We start from the raw sequence: 19,025 nt of genomic DNA on the forward strand, positions 1-19,025 counted from the left end.
CCTGTAATTGCTCAGGGGGCGCTGTACAATGGCTAACCCTGCGCTCTGACCCCAAGGGGTATGCGAAAACTAACAAATTCCTAATACAACAAATTGTATAAGGCGAAATAAAGAAAAAAGAAAAAAAAAATCTGATTAACCTTAGAATGTTGGAGGTAATAAGAATACTCATGAAGATGGAACCAAAATATTCAATGAACCCATAAACAGTGCCTGAGCCAGGATTTAAACCAATGACACATTAAATTACGCATGTCAAATGTAACAACTGCTGTTACTGGATCTCATCACCTAGAGCAGGGGTGGGCAGATTCAGTCCTGGAGGGCCGCAGTGGTTGCAGGTTTTTGTTCCAACCCAGTTGCTTAATTAAAAACCAATCCTTGTCAATTATTTAATAGCATGGCATGCTAGTGCTTTAACTCTGCCATGTCAGGTCATTCTCATATCCTAGATTTATTTTCCTTTCTAAGGATATCATCCAAATGATTTGAAGTCTAAAACAGATGAGTAATTCTCAGTGCTTTACTTTTTTTCTCTTCACTGTCCTTTAAAGTATTTAATTAAACCCAATAGTGCCTGATAAATACACACAGGTGTAAATGAAAACAAGCTAAATGGAGAAATGCTGGTCTCTTTTGTCATTTGCATGTTATTGCTAATTAGGAGCAATTAAAAACCAAGAATACAGCTGTTTAAGACTAAAATAAGCAATAAGGGTTCAAAATCTTAACGAACGAGACAACTAAAGTGAAGCAGAAGTGTTACTTGAGCAATAAATGCTTCTTATTAAGCAACTGGGTTGGAACAAAAATATGCAGCCACTGCGGCCCTCCAGAACTGAATCTGCCCACCCCTGACCTAGAGGATGTCAGATTTTTAAACACAGTGGATGACAGATTACATGACTACCTCATGATTTCTCAGCACAGTTTTAAACTTCCAGAATATCACAAGCCTAACACGTTTTGACATGCAACTGACACACTGCTGGACACTGCTGGCAGCTGTTCTAATGTTTTCAAGGTATGGTGAACTTAGCCATGGTTTCTGCCTTTTTTTATATTCTGCCATGGTACAATAAACACAAGACATTAGGCAAACAAGCCTGACAACTGTTTGTGCAGTTTGTGACACACGTTTTTCTTCCTTCCTGTTGGCGCCATCTTCGTCTGGTTGAACCCTCATTGGTTGTCAACTCACACACACACAGGAATGCGCCCTTACAACTTAAGACAGGTCTGATTTTATTCTGGCTTGTTACAGACCACCATGACTGAGTTGCTGGGGGATATCACACTTCACGATAGCTGGTTATGTCTTTCTCTAAGGTTATGTAAATGAAAGCTGGGAAAGTCATGCAGTGTGATGGGGGCTTATATTTTTGTAGAAATATAAACATAAGCACTGTACTTTTTGATAATTACTCTTCTACTGTATATAAGAAGGTTTTTTTAACTAATCTTAGCCTTAGCCCTCCCATCACTTTAACTGTTTTTTGAAAATGTAGCATATATCAAAAAGGAACTTATATGCAATTGCACATTCAGCTAAAGATACCTAGGTCAGCTGTAAAATTCTTTTTCCTAAGAAACGTTTTCACTCCAGAAAGTATATTTGTGTTTAAATAAGGAAAACAAAGAAATGTGAGTCAGCTGTGTAAAGCATTCTGCCCCAAAAATGACATTTCATAGGAACACGTACAAGACAGTGAACTGTAACTCACCCACAGGGATGCATTCCATTAATTGATCATTAGGCTCAAACTCCTCTGGGCAGATTTCAAGACATCTTCCCTTATGTAAGTAAAACCCAGCTTTACATTTGGTGCAGAAATTTTTGTTGAAGCAGGCATCACAGTCAGCTTTACACTCTGAAAGAAATAGCAAAAAAATATGTACAGTTAATGATTCTATAAAGTACACCAGAATGGTGACAAAAATAGAAAATAATTATACATTTGGTCAAAAATAACTTTGAAAATGTGAGAAAGTGGTCATCACAGCAGAACCTTGAACTTCTTCCCATTTTCTTTGAGAGAAAAAGAAACTGCAGCAAATGCACTAATGAATCTTTAACTTGTAAAGTATAGAAGGTACATTTCCTTATAACACTGTCCCCTTCTTATATACATAGAAATAATTTTGCATAATGGATTTCAGATTTGGGTGCTGTAATTAGAACAAGTCTGGAGCGCTGGGTTCAAATCCCAGTTAACACAGGTCAGGAGTCTTCCTCTGTCAGTGTGCGATTTTCTCCAGGTATTCCAGTTTTCCTTCCACATTGTAATGCTCCATCTTGATAGTGCAGAATTAGTTTCTACAATGGATGTGTAATATTCAGACTTGCAGCAAATAAAGGCATGGAGCCACCATAATATGTTAATGTAAAAAACATTCCATAGGTAAAAACACAACCCTGAAGTGTGAAGGATGGTTTAGTGAATAGCCTCATGGGTCCCAGGCCCAAGCTTGCTCTTATTATTTTGATGTGTTGCCTGGGATGGACATGTGTTCTGTTTGAGCTGAACTTCACCCATATGAGTGTTGCTGCTATGGTGTGTTTTTCTGTCTCCTGGCACCAAATATATATAATCTGACAAATGAGTGACTGAGTTCCAATATTGTGTGGCTGATCTTAAATCTGTTTAAATGCTACTTTATTATCTGTGGGGTGCTACTTCCTCTAGCATACATACAGAATATTGTGGTTTGCATGCAAGAAAATAAAGAAGGTTGGAAACACAAGCTGTGCACAATAGCGTAAGAAACGCTGGCTAGACCATAAGCTGGCCTTCATCTTTCTTATCATTAACTTGTCTACAGAGTGGGGCAAAACAATGTATACACATTTCAACAAAAGAAAGCCCAGTATTAAAGTTGTGATATTAAATGTATACAGATAAAGGGATTAATTTAAGTCACTTTTGACTTCTACATTTGCAACAAGTGCTCAGAATGGTTACCCTGAGCGTCCAGACACTTCTAATTATGGCGAACTGCTGCCTGAACAACATTGGCCAACGTGCCCAATGAGATTGATGCACATGCTTTTTCAATTTATTCTCGAAGTGCGACCAGGGTATCAGGTTTTCTACGATACACAACATCCTTTATGGTCCTCCATAGATAAAGGTCCAGTGGTGTTAAATCAGTAGAGTGTGGAGGAAACTCGTCTGCTCCTCTTCATTCTATCCATTCTCCATTGTCCTGGCAAATTCTCATCAAGGTAAGCTCTCATGTCTCAGTGGTATTGTGGTGGTGCACCTTCTTGTTCTCTGATTTGACACCGCTGGACTTCTACCACCTGTTGGAAATGTAGAACTCAAAAGTGACTTAAATTCATCCGTTTATATCTCTATAAATTTAATATCGCAACTTTAATACAGGTTTTTCTTTTGTTGAAGTGTGTATAAAATTTTTTGACCTCCTCTGTATATAAACCTGAACAGGTGCTAACTACACTCTTAAAAATAAATGTGCCAAACTGGTTCTTTAGAGCGATGTCATATGGGGAACCATTTTTGGCTCCCAAAAGACCCGACCACATGAAAGTCCCAAAATCCATAATAGGCCCCTTACAGTAAATAAACATGACTAGATGGTAACAGATTTGTGAGATACTTGTAAATTATGATTTTAAAATGACTCTTGCTACATACAATAACACAGTCTAAGTCCAAGGTTTTCTTAATCTGTTAGTGTCAAACTATTTAGCCTACTATACATTAAAGATTTCCGTTATTTTTTTTCTACATATATTAGGAAGTTTTTCAAAGCACAAAAAAAAACTTCATATGCAAAGAACTGTTCCCAGAATGAAATGGTGATTTGTCAAGCAATGGTTCAATGATGAACCACATAACCCAGAAAATAGTCATAAAATGCTATTACAGATCTATTATTTTAGTACAGAATGCACACAAATTGGTGTTACATGCTGGCACACACTTGGAAGTGCCTAGTGTCTACTGATGGTGTGTATAGCCCAGCAACAAGCCAACTTTTGGCTCTGCAAATGATGCCATTGGTACATTAGGTTCTGGGATAGAATAGGTAACATATTTAAAGATGTATCATTCCTATTATAAAGAAATTATGAAAAAAATATAGTGGAACAAGTCTCAATCACCACTGGATCCTAACACCCTTCAGTGTTACTGATATCTGTGCTTGGAGCAAATGTGAGGTGATAAGGCAAAGGTGGTGCTAATCTGAGGGAGGTCATAACCAGAGTGATGTTGGGAACTCACCTCACACTCACATATATAAAAGAAATAGGTCTCTGGAGGTATATTTAACTTGAATATGTTTTAATAATTAACTTGTTTTATTTGCATCACCACAAAACAACAGTGATAGAATGTCAAAGGTGTATCATTATATAATAAGGATTACTGAAACCAGAAAATAAAACACTTTACACCTTCTCTCCTTTTTATTAAAGCAATCCTGTAAACCTTCTGAAAACTGACTTTAACAGGAACCAAAGGGATAGGTGTTACATCTGAGGGCCTAAAAGGCTTGTGATTAGCTGAACAAGGGAAAGCTAACAAAGGTTTACAAGAACAGTGCACAATAGTGTCTTGATGTTTTTTTGCATTATTCCCTTTTTTGATGTATTTTTTTTCCTATACATGGATGTATGGTAGATCAAAATCAGCACATCATTTTCAAAACACTGAAAGAATTAGGGAGCTTTGCCAGTCCCAGCGGGCTAGCCAGATGACTGAAGAAGTTACTGCATTATTAAATGTATCAATTAAACCCAGGCATGGGAAAGTGGTACAGTGGCTGGCACTGGTGCCTCATAACTCCTAGATTCAAATCCTGGCTGTCTGGACACTGCCTCCCCTGTGTGCATGTTTGCATGGATTTAGGTTTTCTTGTGTTCCTCCTACATTTCACAGACATGCAGGTTGGGTTAATTGGTAACTCTGATTTGGCCCAGAATGAGTGGTGAGTGTGACCTATGATGGACAACCATGAAATGGATGAGTCGGTTACAGATAATAATAACTGATGGCACAGTAACTAGCATTGTTGCCTCATAGCCTCAGGATACTGGATCCAGATCCTAGCCTAGTCATTGCTTATGAGGAGTTTGCTTGTTCCCCCTGTGTCAGTATGAGTTTTTCTCTCGGTAGTAAAATTTTTAACCAAAATCATAATACATAACTTATTGCCTACAATGAAATTGGCTGTTTTTATGTGAGTGTTGGTGTGTGGATGCATGTTGACTATGGTGGACTTGTGCCTTATCTATGACTGAGTTCTACCTTTTGCCTTATAATTCTAGGATTACCTGGGATTCCAACAAGTTGGTGATGTATTATGCAGGATTGGTAATGTATGATTATGATTATTATTATTATTAATTATAATAATAAAAAGAAGATACTCTGTAAGCAAAAATAATTGCCCTTTCAACATCTCAATACTAATACCATAATTATCAACCACAAACGCAACAGGTAAATTCAAATATATGCAAATAAAATAATACACTTTAAATATAGAAGTAGAATCGGTCTCCTTCAGTGGTAAGCTGGTACGGATCCAGTGAAGTTATTCATCATTTTGTCATGGTTTAAAAAGAAATCAGCTAAGTAGTGGTTATGCATAAAGAGGAAAATGCCTTCTTTTCTAATTGTATATCAACACACAGTCTTAAACAATCCCCTTGTCATGTTTCTTTCATTTTATCATCACAAAGCTTTAGTGGTCTGATATTAGATCTCATTCATTGTTTTTTTTTTAGTTGCACAAAATTTCTAAAACTGTTAGAACTGGAAATCTTCTTTAAGCTAGACTCAGCTTCCATCATAACAGCAGATTTCCCTGCACTTCAGCGGTGTCAGACCTTTTCACACTTTTGTCACCTTCTTTTGATTTGTCATGGTTTCCTGACCTAGTCTAGACTAATTACATCCATTCACGATAACTTTTTCTTTGGCTTGTTTGTTTCACTATTTACTGAAATACTCATGCCGCTCCTTTGAACCACATGGCAGTCAGCCTTCCCCCATGAAAGCATTTAGACAAATGGGAAAATGTGTAGGGGGGAGAAGCACAGCATTTAGCCATCTAAATTGTTTAACCCTATCATTATCCCCACTTTACAATGTCTCCCTCACATCTTTCATTCGACACAAAAATACAACCATTCCAGAAGCCTAGGCTATAATATTAATCAAGATAATTATGCGTCCCTCAATACACATTCATTCTCATCTGAAGTACATAACAACTACCCATGCAACACAGCGCAAAAAAACATGATGGCGTTTTAGAACTTAGTGCTAAAGAAGCAATCTAGTACTAATTGCCGACAGAAAAATAAAAAATGATTCTCAGTTGGAAAAAAAAAATATTTCACATATTACACAGTAGCAAAGTGGGTTGTTCTGTTCCAATCCTAGCCAGGTCACTGCCTGTATGGAGTTTATATGTTCTCCCAGTGTTTGTGTGGGACTTATTGCTGTTCTATTCCAGCTTTCCTCACACATCTCGAAGACAGACATGTTAGGTATTTGCACTCACTGAAATGAGTGTAGGTATGTGGATGAGTTTGCCCTATGATGGATTGGTGTCCCCGCTAGCGTTTGATGCTGCAATCTTGAGCTGGATTAATTATTTTTAATAGCCAAGAAATAATCAAAAAGATTTAAAAGAAAATGCTATGTTGACTGAGGTTATTATACTACTAGCACAGCAAAATGCCTGTTCAGTACAATGAACACTGTGATACAATAAGTCCTTCTGTTTTTTGATCACCTTGTGCATTTAGGAACCCCTGTTCACCATCACCGTTGCCTTATGTTCCCCTCTCTTTGTATGTCTTGTCTTTGTTCATCAGACATTCCATACCCACAAAGCCACACATATGGCCAATATGACTTTAAAGTTTTAAATAACAGTAGGTTTGGACAGAAAGTTTTGGAACATTATTTTTCCTTCTAATAATTCACTACAGAGCTACAAAAGGATCGTGGCGCAGTGGTAGTGCTGCTGCTTTGCAGTAAGGAAACTGTGGAAGATTGTGGGTTCGCCTCCTGGTTCCTCCCTGTGTGGATAGTGCTTTGAGTACTGAGAAAAACGCTATATAAATGTAATGAATTATTATTATGTCTGTGTGTCCATTTGGTTGCTCACAGACATTTTTTGTTAAATACATTGCATTTGTCATTCTAATAGACGGAGCATCACAAACATGAACACTGTTTTTGCGAATCCCACACCAAATAGCATATAACAGAGACATACTGTATGCAACGCATGGTGTATTGCAACATTGTGATCTCTGTTGATTACTTAGATTTCAAACCATCTCAGACTAGCAGCACAGCTAGTATAAGCATAATATACAGTAACTAAATGCATTTGCTAAACACCTTTCTTCTGTATAATCTCCATCAACATCAACAGCAGGAAATAAAGAGAATTTATTCACTTCTTATACCAGTCTAAATCCTGAACTCACAGCCATTTCCTCACTTTTTCAATGATCTCATTATCAACCCCCAAGAGTCTAACTGTTCTCACAGATGGAATCTTTAAGGACTCCAAACGTCTGACTTCTTGCTACCTTTGCCTACTCTGCTGCAAGAAATTCAATAAGTCAATTTTTTTCAACCATAACTCTGTATAATGCCATTTTGAGGGCCAAATGTGCCTGTGCAAGGAAACGGTGCCACAGCAACAAGAGGGACATTTTAAAACTCAGCATGGAATAAGCTGCACAAATTTCTTATTCTTTATTTAATGAGTTTTAGAAAGTGTTGCAGACTGTTTTCGGCAACCCCAATAATTAGCTGGAGTTCAATAGCCACTGTTTTAATATGGGAGTTAATCATCAAGAGTTGTGTGAATCTTTTGATAATGGAAGGAGAATTATCTTTCCATTAAGTTAGTGCATTATATAAAGTTACTCTTCTATAGGCTAATATTTTTTTACTATCAGAATGAAAACATGTTAGAAATCAAATAGAGGCTATAGAATTATCATTAAAAATTTTATAAACAGTCCAAAGGAGTGAATATGAGCTTACAAAGAACCTCAAACTGTGCACTAACACCAATTATTTTATAGCCCTTCCTCTTAATGCATACTTACATCTAGGTGGTCCATACATTAAAAAGCTGTCAAAAAGAATTACAAAGTCAAAATTGAATTATCTCTCCATCCAATGAGTGATCATGTAAGAATTACACGTATATTACTTGAAGTTGTGGGTAGTGAAGCAACCTGTTATTTGAAAAAGGAAAATTCCATACCAAATCCATAATACTTATTCCACCCGAGTTCCCTGATGCCACATCAGGTCATGGTAATAAAAGAGGATATGGGAGGATTGCTGATAACAAAAAATGGGAATAAAGGGAGACAATGTTCTTAAGATATGCAGGAGACGTTTGGCAAACATTCATTTCATTAAATATGATAGCATTGAATGTATTTATTTATTTGATTACATTTATTTGTATGAGTGGTTGTATGTTAGAATAGGTCAATAATATCTGGAGTAGACAGCTGTAATTCAAATGCACAAATTTCCATGTAATGATAGGTCAATATTTTTGTAATTCCAAATCTAAATTTCCTGTTATCAAAAGCTAGCATGATATTCAATAAAGACAAACAGTTCAGTATGATGAGCAACATTTTACTCCTCTTCTTGCCATAAGGAAACCAGAAAGGCACTCTTCAGTGTACATGCTGTTTGTTCTTAGTATGCAGGTGACAATCACTATGCGACACCAAAATTAAGCCTATTTTTGCTAACAGTTAAGATAATGGAAGGCCGAGATGTAGACTTGAGGGGAAATGCTAGGTGTTTGAAACAATGTTGGAGTAACAGAACTCGACTTAAGACATGTTTAGGTGAAAGTGATTATGTCATTCTGAAATTTAATGGGTTCCCACTGACAATAGAATAGAAGAGGTGGCAGAAGGTACTCTTTAGTAAAGTAATGGGTAAAGCCACCAACTAGCAGTGCCCCATGGCAATTTTTAGAATTTTACATTAGTCATATGCAAAAAATATAACCAGTCATGCAGTTCTACTGGTGTCAATATAACAAACTTCACTGAGAAGTTGGTCTGACTCACTTAGAAGAAGGTAGCAAGACCCGAATTCTGAAGAAGACAAGGTGCTTTCTAGCAAAAGTGAGAAAAAAATCTCAAGTGTACACACTTCCAAGGTCTGTACAAAACCATATAATTGCTTGCATTTATTTTTCCACAGATGGAGCACAGGCAGATTATGGGCCTTGCTCAGGGGTCATATACTAAGTCACTAGTGAGGACTGGACTAGCATCCCTATAGCTTAGAGTTCAGCACCTTAGCTCTGGGCCACACTCTGTGAGGGTGTAATTGCAAGGTGGGTGACAAGAAAGAAAAGAAGACAAAGGAAAACAGTCAGTGGTATTAAGAGGAGGCTGATATGGTTACATTGACTTCTTTCCTGTGTGTCTCTGCATGTGCATTGACAGACAAACTACTAAAGTAAAAAGTTGATGGATATTTCTCCCAAGTGTGTTTTGAAGTATAGATCAACATGATATACGTTTCTTTTTTTTAATCTGCCTTTTTACGAATGATCAAAAGTGTTTAACTTTATAATTCAGCATGTTTATTGCTTTAAAACATTTATTTTTTTTTGCTTACAGGGGTGCATGTGCTTCATATCAGAAAACCAAACATTGAAATCCCAAAAGAAGGCTCCAAGGAAGGCAAAATAAATGTTATTGCTTTGTCCATTTTTATGACCACTTTTTAATGCAAAAACAGCCTGTCTCAACCTCTCTGTTTACCTAAGCTCATTTTTCCAGGAGAGTCCATCAGTCTTTCACCTTTCAATAAAACTTACTTTGACATTTGTTAATTTCTGGCGATCTCGTCCCATAGTAGCCACTTGGGCATGCGGGCAGACACACTCCAATCTGCTTCATTCCATTCCTCTCCAAGAAGAAAAACATTCTCGGTTTACAGGACAAACACCCATTGTAGTCAGAACACGTCGCACATCCCCCTTGGCAACCGTGACTTACTCCAGGGTGTGCTGGAAGTAAAAACAAGCAAGATTATTCTAAATTTTGGGAATGTCTTTCCCACTTTTCTACATGAGAACCATAATTTTCATATTTCAAGAAGCATTTTAATTAGCAAATGTAGAAAAAAGAGCATTTATCTAGCAAGTAATAACATCTGACAGGGCAGCTGGAATCTGTGCAATATACTGCCAAGCCTGGAGGGGCTTTTATGCTTAGAATAAGGGCTATTACCAGTTCAAAAGATGTTTCAAAGTTTTCTTTTTTTCTCCCCTCAGCTGGTTTTAGTTTGATTTGTGACCTAAACAGCAAGAGGATGATCCAGCTATAGAGGTAAGCATTGTGGCATTTCAAGTTTAGTAGGACCATTATAAGCACTTCTTTAGGACACTGAGAGGTAAAACATGGATTCTGTTGTACACATTTTTTCGAGTTTATGATACACATTATAGTTTTGTATTGTTCTCCTATTACATTTCTGGGTCTGTTTAATAACACTGTATTTAATGTACATACTGCTGTATATATATGAACTGTAGATAGATAGATAGATAGATAGATAGATAGATAGATAGATAGATAGATAGATAGATATGAAAGGCACTATACAATAGATAGATAGATAGATAGATAGATAGATAGATAGATAGATAGATAGATAGATAGATAGATAGATAGATAGATAGATAGATAGATTTCATATCCTGCTCTTTGCTTTTAAGTAGATATGTTAATGCAATAAAAATTCAAATCCTGGTTTTATGAAAAATAACAGATTAAGCTTAATTCTTAAGCAGAAGATAAATGTTCTAAATGCATGTCAAAGTCAAATCACTGCCTTAATTCATAACATTTCAAAATAAATTCATGTGATATTGTAAAATGTTATCAGATCAAGCTAATTTTCAGTCTGCAAACTGAGTAAAATTAAAAGTACACATAGTGACAGTTTTATGATAACATTTATGCTTATAAACCATGAAATATTATTCATGCCAAAATTAAATGCAATACAATGCGTTAACTACATTGCAATGTAATGCAAATGCATGTGGTGCATTTAATTTTGGCACAGTTTTACTGTGTCACAATTAAAAACACATCAACCAAATGGTTGCTTGCTTTTTATTACAGCACACAATTTTTGTGACAGTTCAAAATGCAATACCAAAGCATATTTCATTTTAATTCATGTCCACAGATCACATGTCATAACTGAAAGCAATGCAACCGTGCTGCATTTTGCTAAATGACTGCTCCAAATGGATCGCATTTCGATTTAAGATATACATTAGTCATGCCAAAATTGGATGTAATCAAATGACCAATCAGCATTAAGAAGTGAGTCAACAGTTTGGCGTTCAATCACGAGTGTGTTCAACGAGTGCCATAGATGGTGAACAGGGAGTTGATAAGGCAGGAGATCTGCCATCTCAGTGAACATGTGGAAGCTGGCAGTGTAATTGATGATTTTATAACATGAGAAGAATTTCTAAGTGCTATAGTAACATTCTTAGAATGCATTCAAGAGCTATACCATACAATTATGTAGATCATGAACTGAGGTATCCGTACCTTAATATTCTCCTAAATATGGTTTCCAGATACAGTACCTGTAGCTGTTGGTGATCGTACCAGCTATTGCTAACTTTCTTGAGATGTTGGTCAGGACTATCATAAGAAGAATGTAACAATATGATAGTAGGCAAGCATGACACATTATTTAGACAACTTAACAGGAGAGTAAACTTTTTCAGCGAGACACAAAACACACTTCTCACTTTTTCGTTTAATCATTTCACGTTAAAAAAAGGTATGATTGCTGCCAGAACAGAGGCCTATTTAGCAGTGGAATGTCTCGTACCCCAAATCTTTACCCCCCTTGCCCCACCCTTTGATGCTGATTGGTCATTTGATTACATTCAATTCTTAATGCATGGTCTTGAATCGAAATGCAATACACTCAGAGAAACCACTAAGTGAAATGCAATTGCTTTGTTTTTAGTTACAAAATGCGATGTATGCACATGAATTAAAACACAGTAAGCTTTTGCATTGAATTTTAAACTGACAAAAATTGCATGCTAGGGTGAAAAGCAAATGATCATTTGGTTGATGTTTTTAATTATGACACAAAATTAAATATACCACGTGTATGTACATTGCAATGTAGTTAATAAGTTGGATTGTATTTAATTTTGGCACAAATAACCTTTCATAACAAACAGTCACATATTGTTTAAGTAGAAAAAGATTTTGTATATCCACTGGATTTTCTTAAATGAATGGTGTGAGTCTGGGAGTGGGCCCTGAGATGGACTACCACCACATCCAGATTGGTTCCAGCTTTGCGCCCAGTGCTGCTAGAACAGGCTCTGAAGTCCATATCTGTTTTTGATATGTTATGCTATGTTATTTAATGTGAAATCATTGAAGTCAGAGGTTAGGGGTTGTTATTACATACTACAAACGCTATAGCACTCATTGAAAAAGGCATCACAGTTATTCTGTAAGAGTTTAAATTAGTACTACTAAAAATTTACTATGATCATGGCCTGCTTCACTGAAATTAAGGATTGATGTTTGGGTCTAATAGTGTTCAGTGTGAAATATTTAAATTGAATGTTTATCATGAAGGCCGTTGAAGAGAGTACAGATTAAAATAAAAGTAATAATAACATAGTAGGATAAAACAAATGCTCAAAAGACCTTTTAGTCTCTGTTTTTTTTTTTCATTTTGTTCAAATACAGAAAGGTCTTTTGATACTGTACTTCATTTCACAATTTGAAACAAATCATTTCCAAGCCGCTTTGACATATTTGTGTGTGGTGCACAGACACTTTTACAACTGGAGTCCAAATGTTGGCATTAGTCCCTAGTTAAATTCTGAACTCACACAAACCTAGGAATGAAAGGGCAGCAGAGGATTTATTGCAGAATGAAAGCACCACTGGTCTGGACAGAGCTTTAAATAAAATTGGATAGATAGATAGATAGATAGATAGATAGATAGATAGATAGATAGATAGATAGATAGATAGATAGATAGATAGATACCTTTCAGTCGTAAAAATAAAGGTACCAGAGTGGTTCTTCAAATCTATGCCATAGGGGAACAATTTTTGGTTCCCAAAACACACATCCACATGAAGGTTCCAGAAAGAACCTTTATTTATTGAGATCCGTAACTGGCTCCAGATAGTAAATAATCATTAAAAGATGGTAATAAATTTGTGAAATACTATGGCTAAGTCCATTTTTTTGAGTCTGTTAGTGTTCTACATGAAAGTTTTGTGATGTTTTTCTTTATTGATATTACGTTTTTCAAAGCACAAAGAGCCAAGTTGATATGCAAAGAACCCTTCCTAGTATGAAATGGTTCTTTGTCAAGCAATAGTTCTTTGAGGAACCACAAGACCCAGTAAAGAACCATAAAGTGCCATTCAAGAGCCATTATTTTTAAGAGTGTTGGCAAACCTTTTGGAATGAAGTTTATAGTTACTAGGAAGAATCGAAAATGACAATCGTACTTCCTTAAGGAAATGTAACCTGTGAGAGCGGGCCTTACTTCACATAACCATGTAAACTGAAAAATGTCGTCTGGTCTGAACGCTTCAAGGACTTGATTTTGCACAAGGAATTGAACACACATATTCAGATTGCAGGATTTCCGTGAAGAAACGGCGCACTAAAATTCGATTTACGACGGAACACGCCTTAGCTCTTGTACTTTTCCGTTTTATCGAAAATCTTTCACTGCAGTCTGTTCCGCTTATCTCGAGTGCAGAGACTCTCTGTCAACGAATTGCTTAATCACGAGCGGTTGACATGTTTTTAAGTCATGAACATTTCAAAAATCATTTCTAGCAAAGGAGTAGAGTGCATGATAGGCCCTGCTATATTTCACACACGACTTTTTTTTCGTTTACAGTGTTTTCATACCAAACTGGTCGTGACCTTAAGCACAAGGCGAGTAATGACGTGCCCTGCCCTCATCTCCGAGCTGTGCCCTCGTGATGGACGCGTTCCCATTCCTGGATGGATGCGCACTTCTGTCTCAAGTCTGTAAAGCGTATTTAGATAATAGGCTCCGGCTAAGGAGCACTCGCGTGCTGATGCTTTTGACATTATTTTGAACACCTCGTCCAAAAGAATTTAAACTATATTGTAATATTAAACTACGCTATTATAAAAAAATGCGGTGTTTATGTCTTATTCATCCGTTTTTTTTTTGTTTCGTTTTTTTTTTTTTTTTTGAGATTCCAATTCCAGCAGTCTCAGTAGGTCTTAAGTAACCGCTCGTTAAGTATTAGGAACAGTCACTCATCTGTATGCTAATAGCTTTTTGTTAATACTATTCACCACAATCGTCCTTTGACAGTCTAGAAATAGTATAACGGTTCTAGTACATGATAAGAGGAGCGCGAAATAGTACAATTAACATCTAAAACTGCAATGGAAGTTAAAATCTAAAAAAAAAAAAGCTGGGGAGTGGGCTGGTAGAGGAGGGAATATATTGCTTTACTCAGCCTGTTAGAGACCCACCTCCCCGCAACCACCCCACCCAAATTAAAGTAGAGGAAGCTCTTTATTCTATGATGTGGTGCACCGGGCGTCTGGAACTCATCTAGGAGAGAGGAAGTCGCAAAACCAGAATTATTTTTATTATAAAAAAAATTGAAGAAATGAAATAGATTTCCTGCTGAGAGTTCAATGAATGTTAATTCCCCAACAAAATATATATTGTGTTATATTGCTACATAGCGGTATCTCTGTAAAATGGGAAGTTTAAATTTCAGTAGCCAAATGAATAGGTCCTTTTTCGAACCCGCATAATCTAATCCAGGTTCTCTGGGGGGTTTGGCTGGTCATTATGCCAGAAACATCGCAGGGCACAGTCACGTACGTATACATTCTGAAACATAATGGGTCGGTTTACAACCACCAAATTAACCTCAATACACGACTTTCGAATTGGGCAGGAAAAGCAGACATCGTGGATAAAGCAAAAAAAAAAAAATCTTACAAAGACTGCTGTCATGAGCCAGTAGCGCTAATCACTGCGCCACATTTAGTTATCAAACGAGCACAACTGATTTAATACAAAATGATTGATAATACTAATACATTTTATTTATATAGCGCCTTTCCCATGCTCAAGGCACTTCACAGAGTTTAAGAAAGAACGGTAGGTTGAATACTGAATAATAAAACTTAATCCGATTTATTCCATTACCGTTCGCGCTAGGTCTGAACTTTTACTCGAAGCGGCGGGCGCAAATTTCAAATTGGGCGCAGTTACTTTCACACACTCGCACTTACATTTACCAGGCCAGGCCCTAATAATACTGATCATCATTATCATCATATTTAAGTTTTGTTGTCACCGTGATTCTTAACAGAGAATTTTTTCTGAACCAACGTATTCCAATTAATGAATCTGTCCCGGTGTTGTAGAGCGTATAATTTAACACATCGCAACTAAAAATGGTGGTACCTTTATATGAAAAAAAAAATAGTCATACAGTATCAATCAAGTCCCCTTTAATTTAAAATTATCAGCGTTTGACACTAATTCTTCTGATAATTTTGCGTGCTACGTATACTGGTGATCATATTCGGAGAGTCTAATTAGTGGAATGACAAACGTTACATCGCTATCACTGAGTGCTCAAAAGTCACCGGATCCAAGACCCCCCTCACCCTCTCCATTCCACATACGGTGATGGAAAGTTCGGAGAAGTGATTGAGCTGTTTTGTGAAATGCGTTGCTGCAGGTGACCGATAGATGTCGCCTTATGCAAACAAATGGAAAAGGGGGATTCGCCGTGGAATTGGCGACTAAAAGCGAGGTTGTTAAAGTAAGCGCATTTATAAAACTCGCATAACCACTTGCTCAAGTGAGATCACATTTTAACTACAGTGTAAAATTACACGTACTCAAACATCACGTTATGCTGCTACATCCTGCATCATGATGTCTTGGTCCAGAAGCTAAAATCACTTCCCATTACGAAAGCGCATTAGCAGTTATATGCCAAATCCAAAAGCACTTTAATTTGATTCACATTTTTGCAGACAATAACGGGTCTGATCCTATCTATCTATCTATCTATCTATCTATCTATCTATCTATCTATCTATCTATCTATCTATCTATCTATGTAGTTAGTATGCATTATGACAGTGGATACACATTTCTGTGATTGTCGTATTATATTATATTATTTAAATGTCTCAGAAACAGACGTCGAAAGTTCGTGGTCTGGAAAAAAGTGTGCTGACGAGCATCTCTTGTTTTCCTTTTCCCGCGCTATAATTTATTCCCTTCCACTGGCCCTATATTCATTTTATAGTCTTTCGCTTCATTTGCAGCGTGTTTTTTTCTCTCGATCCTTGTCTGTTAGTCTTGTGGCCAATTCATTTAGTTTCTTACCGAATCGTGGCACTGCGTGTTGCAGTCCACCAAAGACGCGAACAGTCTAAAGCAGTAGTCGGTCTCTCGTTCGGAGTGATGAGTCCGCGTTGCAATTATATCAGACAAGAACAAAAAATCGCTTGACGGATTTGCATTTAGATCTGTTGTTGTATTAAAATACATTATTATCGGCTGTGGTAACTATGCAGACTGTATCGAGTCTGCATATGGCTGCAAACTAAAACGGGTTTTTATACAGTGATAACTAACGGTACCATCTACTAAGTTTAATGCCAGTTTCTATAAGTTAAATGTACGTTTATTAACTACTTTATTATTATCTGATCATCCAAGTGGTTTAGGTGCTCTGTTTATACAGCAAGTAAAACTCTTAAACTACCATTATACGGCACAGACTTAATCTCTGTCCACGGTTAGCACCCACCTTAAGGTCGATTTTACCGGCAAAGGCTCCGTCTTTCAGCCACCAGATTAAAAGGGTTCAGTGGATTGATGGAAGGGTTCTGTAAATGCCACAGATCAATGAGTGTGTGGGGAAAACATGTATTTTGCTCCCCGAAAAAAATGGTTATAATAGCGGTTATACATGCCGACATTTCACGTAGAAACGCTAAATGATGTTTTAAATGATGTCTTAAGTTAAACTTGAAGAACACCTGCTTCGATTTCCCCGAGTCTGTAATTTCCTTGATTGTTGCTTCAGATCTAATTTCTTAGTTACCCTGGATTGCCTATAATTAGTTTGTTAAAAGCGCACTTTCTTGTACTGGAGCGATACCTGGTGAATAACGCGCTTCTTAACACCCACCACGATTTTCAACGACTAATAACGTGCGCCTCTCCGAAGCAATGGGCTAGCCATTCAACAGTAATCAGATGAGATATTAAGAAAAAGTGAATCCTTACTAATTACATTCTTACACGCTGAATAACCGGCTTGTTCCGATTTTACGCGTTACAAGCACTAGCACTTCGATACATACATACATACATACATACATACATACATACATACATACATACATACATACATACATACATCTTATGATTTATTCGTATAGACAGACACTCGTGAAGTTTCCTAAAATCACGTGTTAGTCGAAGTTAGCCGATCGAAACGCGGCAGTTTACTGAAGAATAGCAAAATGTTTTTTAAGTGACAGCAGCGACACTGCGTGTGCTGCCGGAGGGGCAGCGCGCGGTATAAGCAGCCCGCAGTTGCGGCTCAGCACAGCCAGTGAATTGCGTGTATTTATAAGAGAGGGAATTAGAACTAAACAGTATAATATTTTAATAGATATATCATTTTAAGGACATGATTACTTAAAAAATAAATTATAATAAGGTGAGATTTGCAGCACGCAAACACTTTAGACACATCAGTACTAGATATTTAGAACATAACCCCACACAATACTTAAAAAGTGAAATAACTGAGTAATCCAACAAGCATCCAGCTACTCACTCCGTCTTTGCCGCCTGCTCCTGGAGGCGTGTTGACTGTCACTATACTCCATAAAGTGCACAAAGATTAAAACCAAGGAGAGTAGTCGCAATTGCATAGTAACCACAGGTTGTTTCTTCTTTACAACAATGTCCTCGGCAACGACTAAAGTACAAATATATTTCTATTTATTTATCTAAAATAAGAGCACATGTGCAAAGTGCCCGATGATTTTGCAACTCTGAGAGAAAGCACCCCGCAATAAACGGGTCCTTTTCCTGGTAACATCTTGCAGTCAAAAGTCTGAAAATCCACGGCCAGGTAATGTAGAAGAGCATGAGAGATTATCCCTCAGGATTTGTTGTGCTCCATTAAATACGGTTCTTTCTTGAAGTGCCGGAGAGGTAATGCGACTTAACTTAGACATCCAAGGTGAGATTTTACCAGGTCTTTTCCAACCAGACTTACATCAGCAAGAATGAAGAAGTCGTATTGAGGCTAAAGCAACGCACCATTCTGTGCATATTTTTTTCCTGTTGAGCAAATATATATATATATATTTTTTTTTAAATGATATGGAATTTAATAATTTATCATCCGGTAATGAGCATGCGTGTCTCGGATGTGAACTTAGATCTCAAAAAGAATATATCAGCAGGGTCAAAGAAAAAGTGCAGCAGATCATATTTAATAGAAAGTGTCAGTTATTGCCCAACACGCCTTTCTGCAGATCTATGTGAGGGTCTCCCTTCCGTGCAAAGAATTTGATGTGCGCTCTCTCTCTCTCTCTCTCTCTGATCCTCTCGGACTCAGCGGTCTGAAGAAACTGGCTGCTGCACGAGAAGTCATTCTCCCCTCCGACAATCCAAAGTTTATTCGGAGGGCGAGACCATCACGTCATTTAGACCTACACCCACATCTCCCAGAGCTCATCCACATCTCCAGAAGAGCTCCGCTCCTTCTGAGAAGTTCACTTACTTTTAAATGGCCATTAAGGGAAAACAGTTACATATGCCGTTCTCTTTCCCGGCGACGTGTATTAATTCTGCCCACGGTGGTGTTAGACACGCTTTCCCGTTTGCTTAGACGA

General features: G+C 37.2%; 1 protein-coding gene across 2 annotated transcripts in view; it reads right to left on the reverse strand.

The window, feature by feature from the left end:
- rspo3 (R-spondin 3) overlaps positions 1–18,790 on the reverse strand; it is a 52,042-nt gene extending 33,252 nt beyond the window's left edge. The window contains exons 1-3 of one of the 2 annotated variants that reach the window (XM_028797680.2): positions 17,957–18,790; positions 9,871–10,062; positions 1,725–1,871 (exon numbers count right to left, since the gene is read on the reverse strand). In XM_028797680.2, the coding sequence (XP_028653513.1) occupies positions 1,725–1,871; positions 9,871–10,062; positions 17,957–18,053 (436 nt within the window). In that variant the 5' untranslated portion in view covers positions 18,054–18,790. Of the gene's footprint in view, positions 1–1,724; positions 1,872–9,870; positions 10,063–16,915; positions 17,078–17,956 lie in introns of those variants that run through there. The other variant, XM_028797682.2, reaches the window with a different exon arrangement.
- Positions 18,791–19,025: the final 235 nt, after the last annotated feature.

The sequence above is a fragment of the Erpetoichthys calabaricus genome, chromosome 3 (genome assembly GCF_900747795.2).
Source record: "Erpetoichthys calabaricus chromosome 3, fErpCal1.3, whole genome shotgun sequence".
NCBI lineage: Eukaryota > Metazoa > Chordata > Cladistia > Polypteriformes > Polypteridae > Erpetoichthys > Erpetoichthys calabaricus.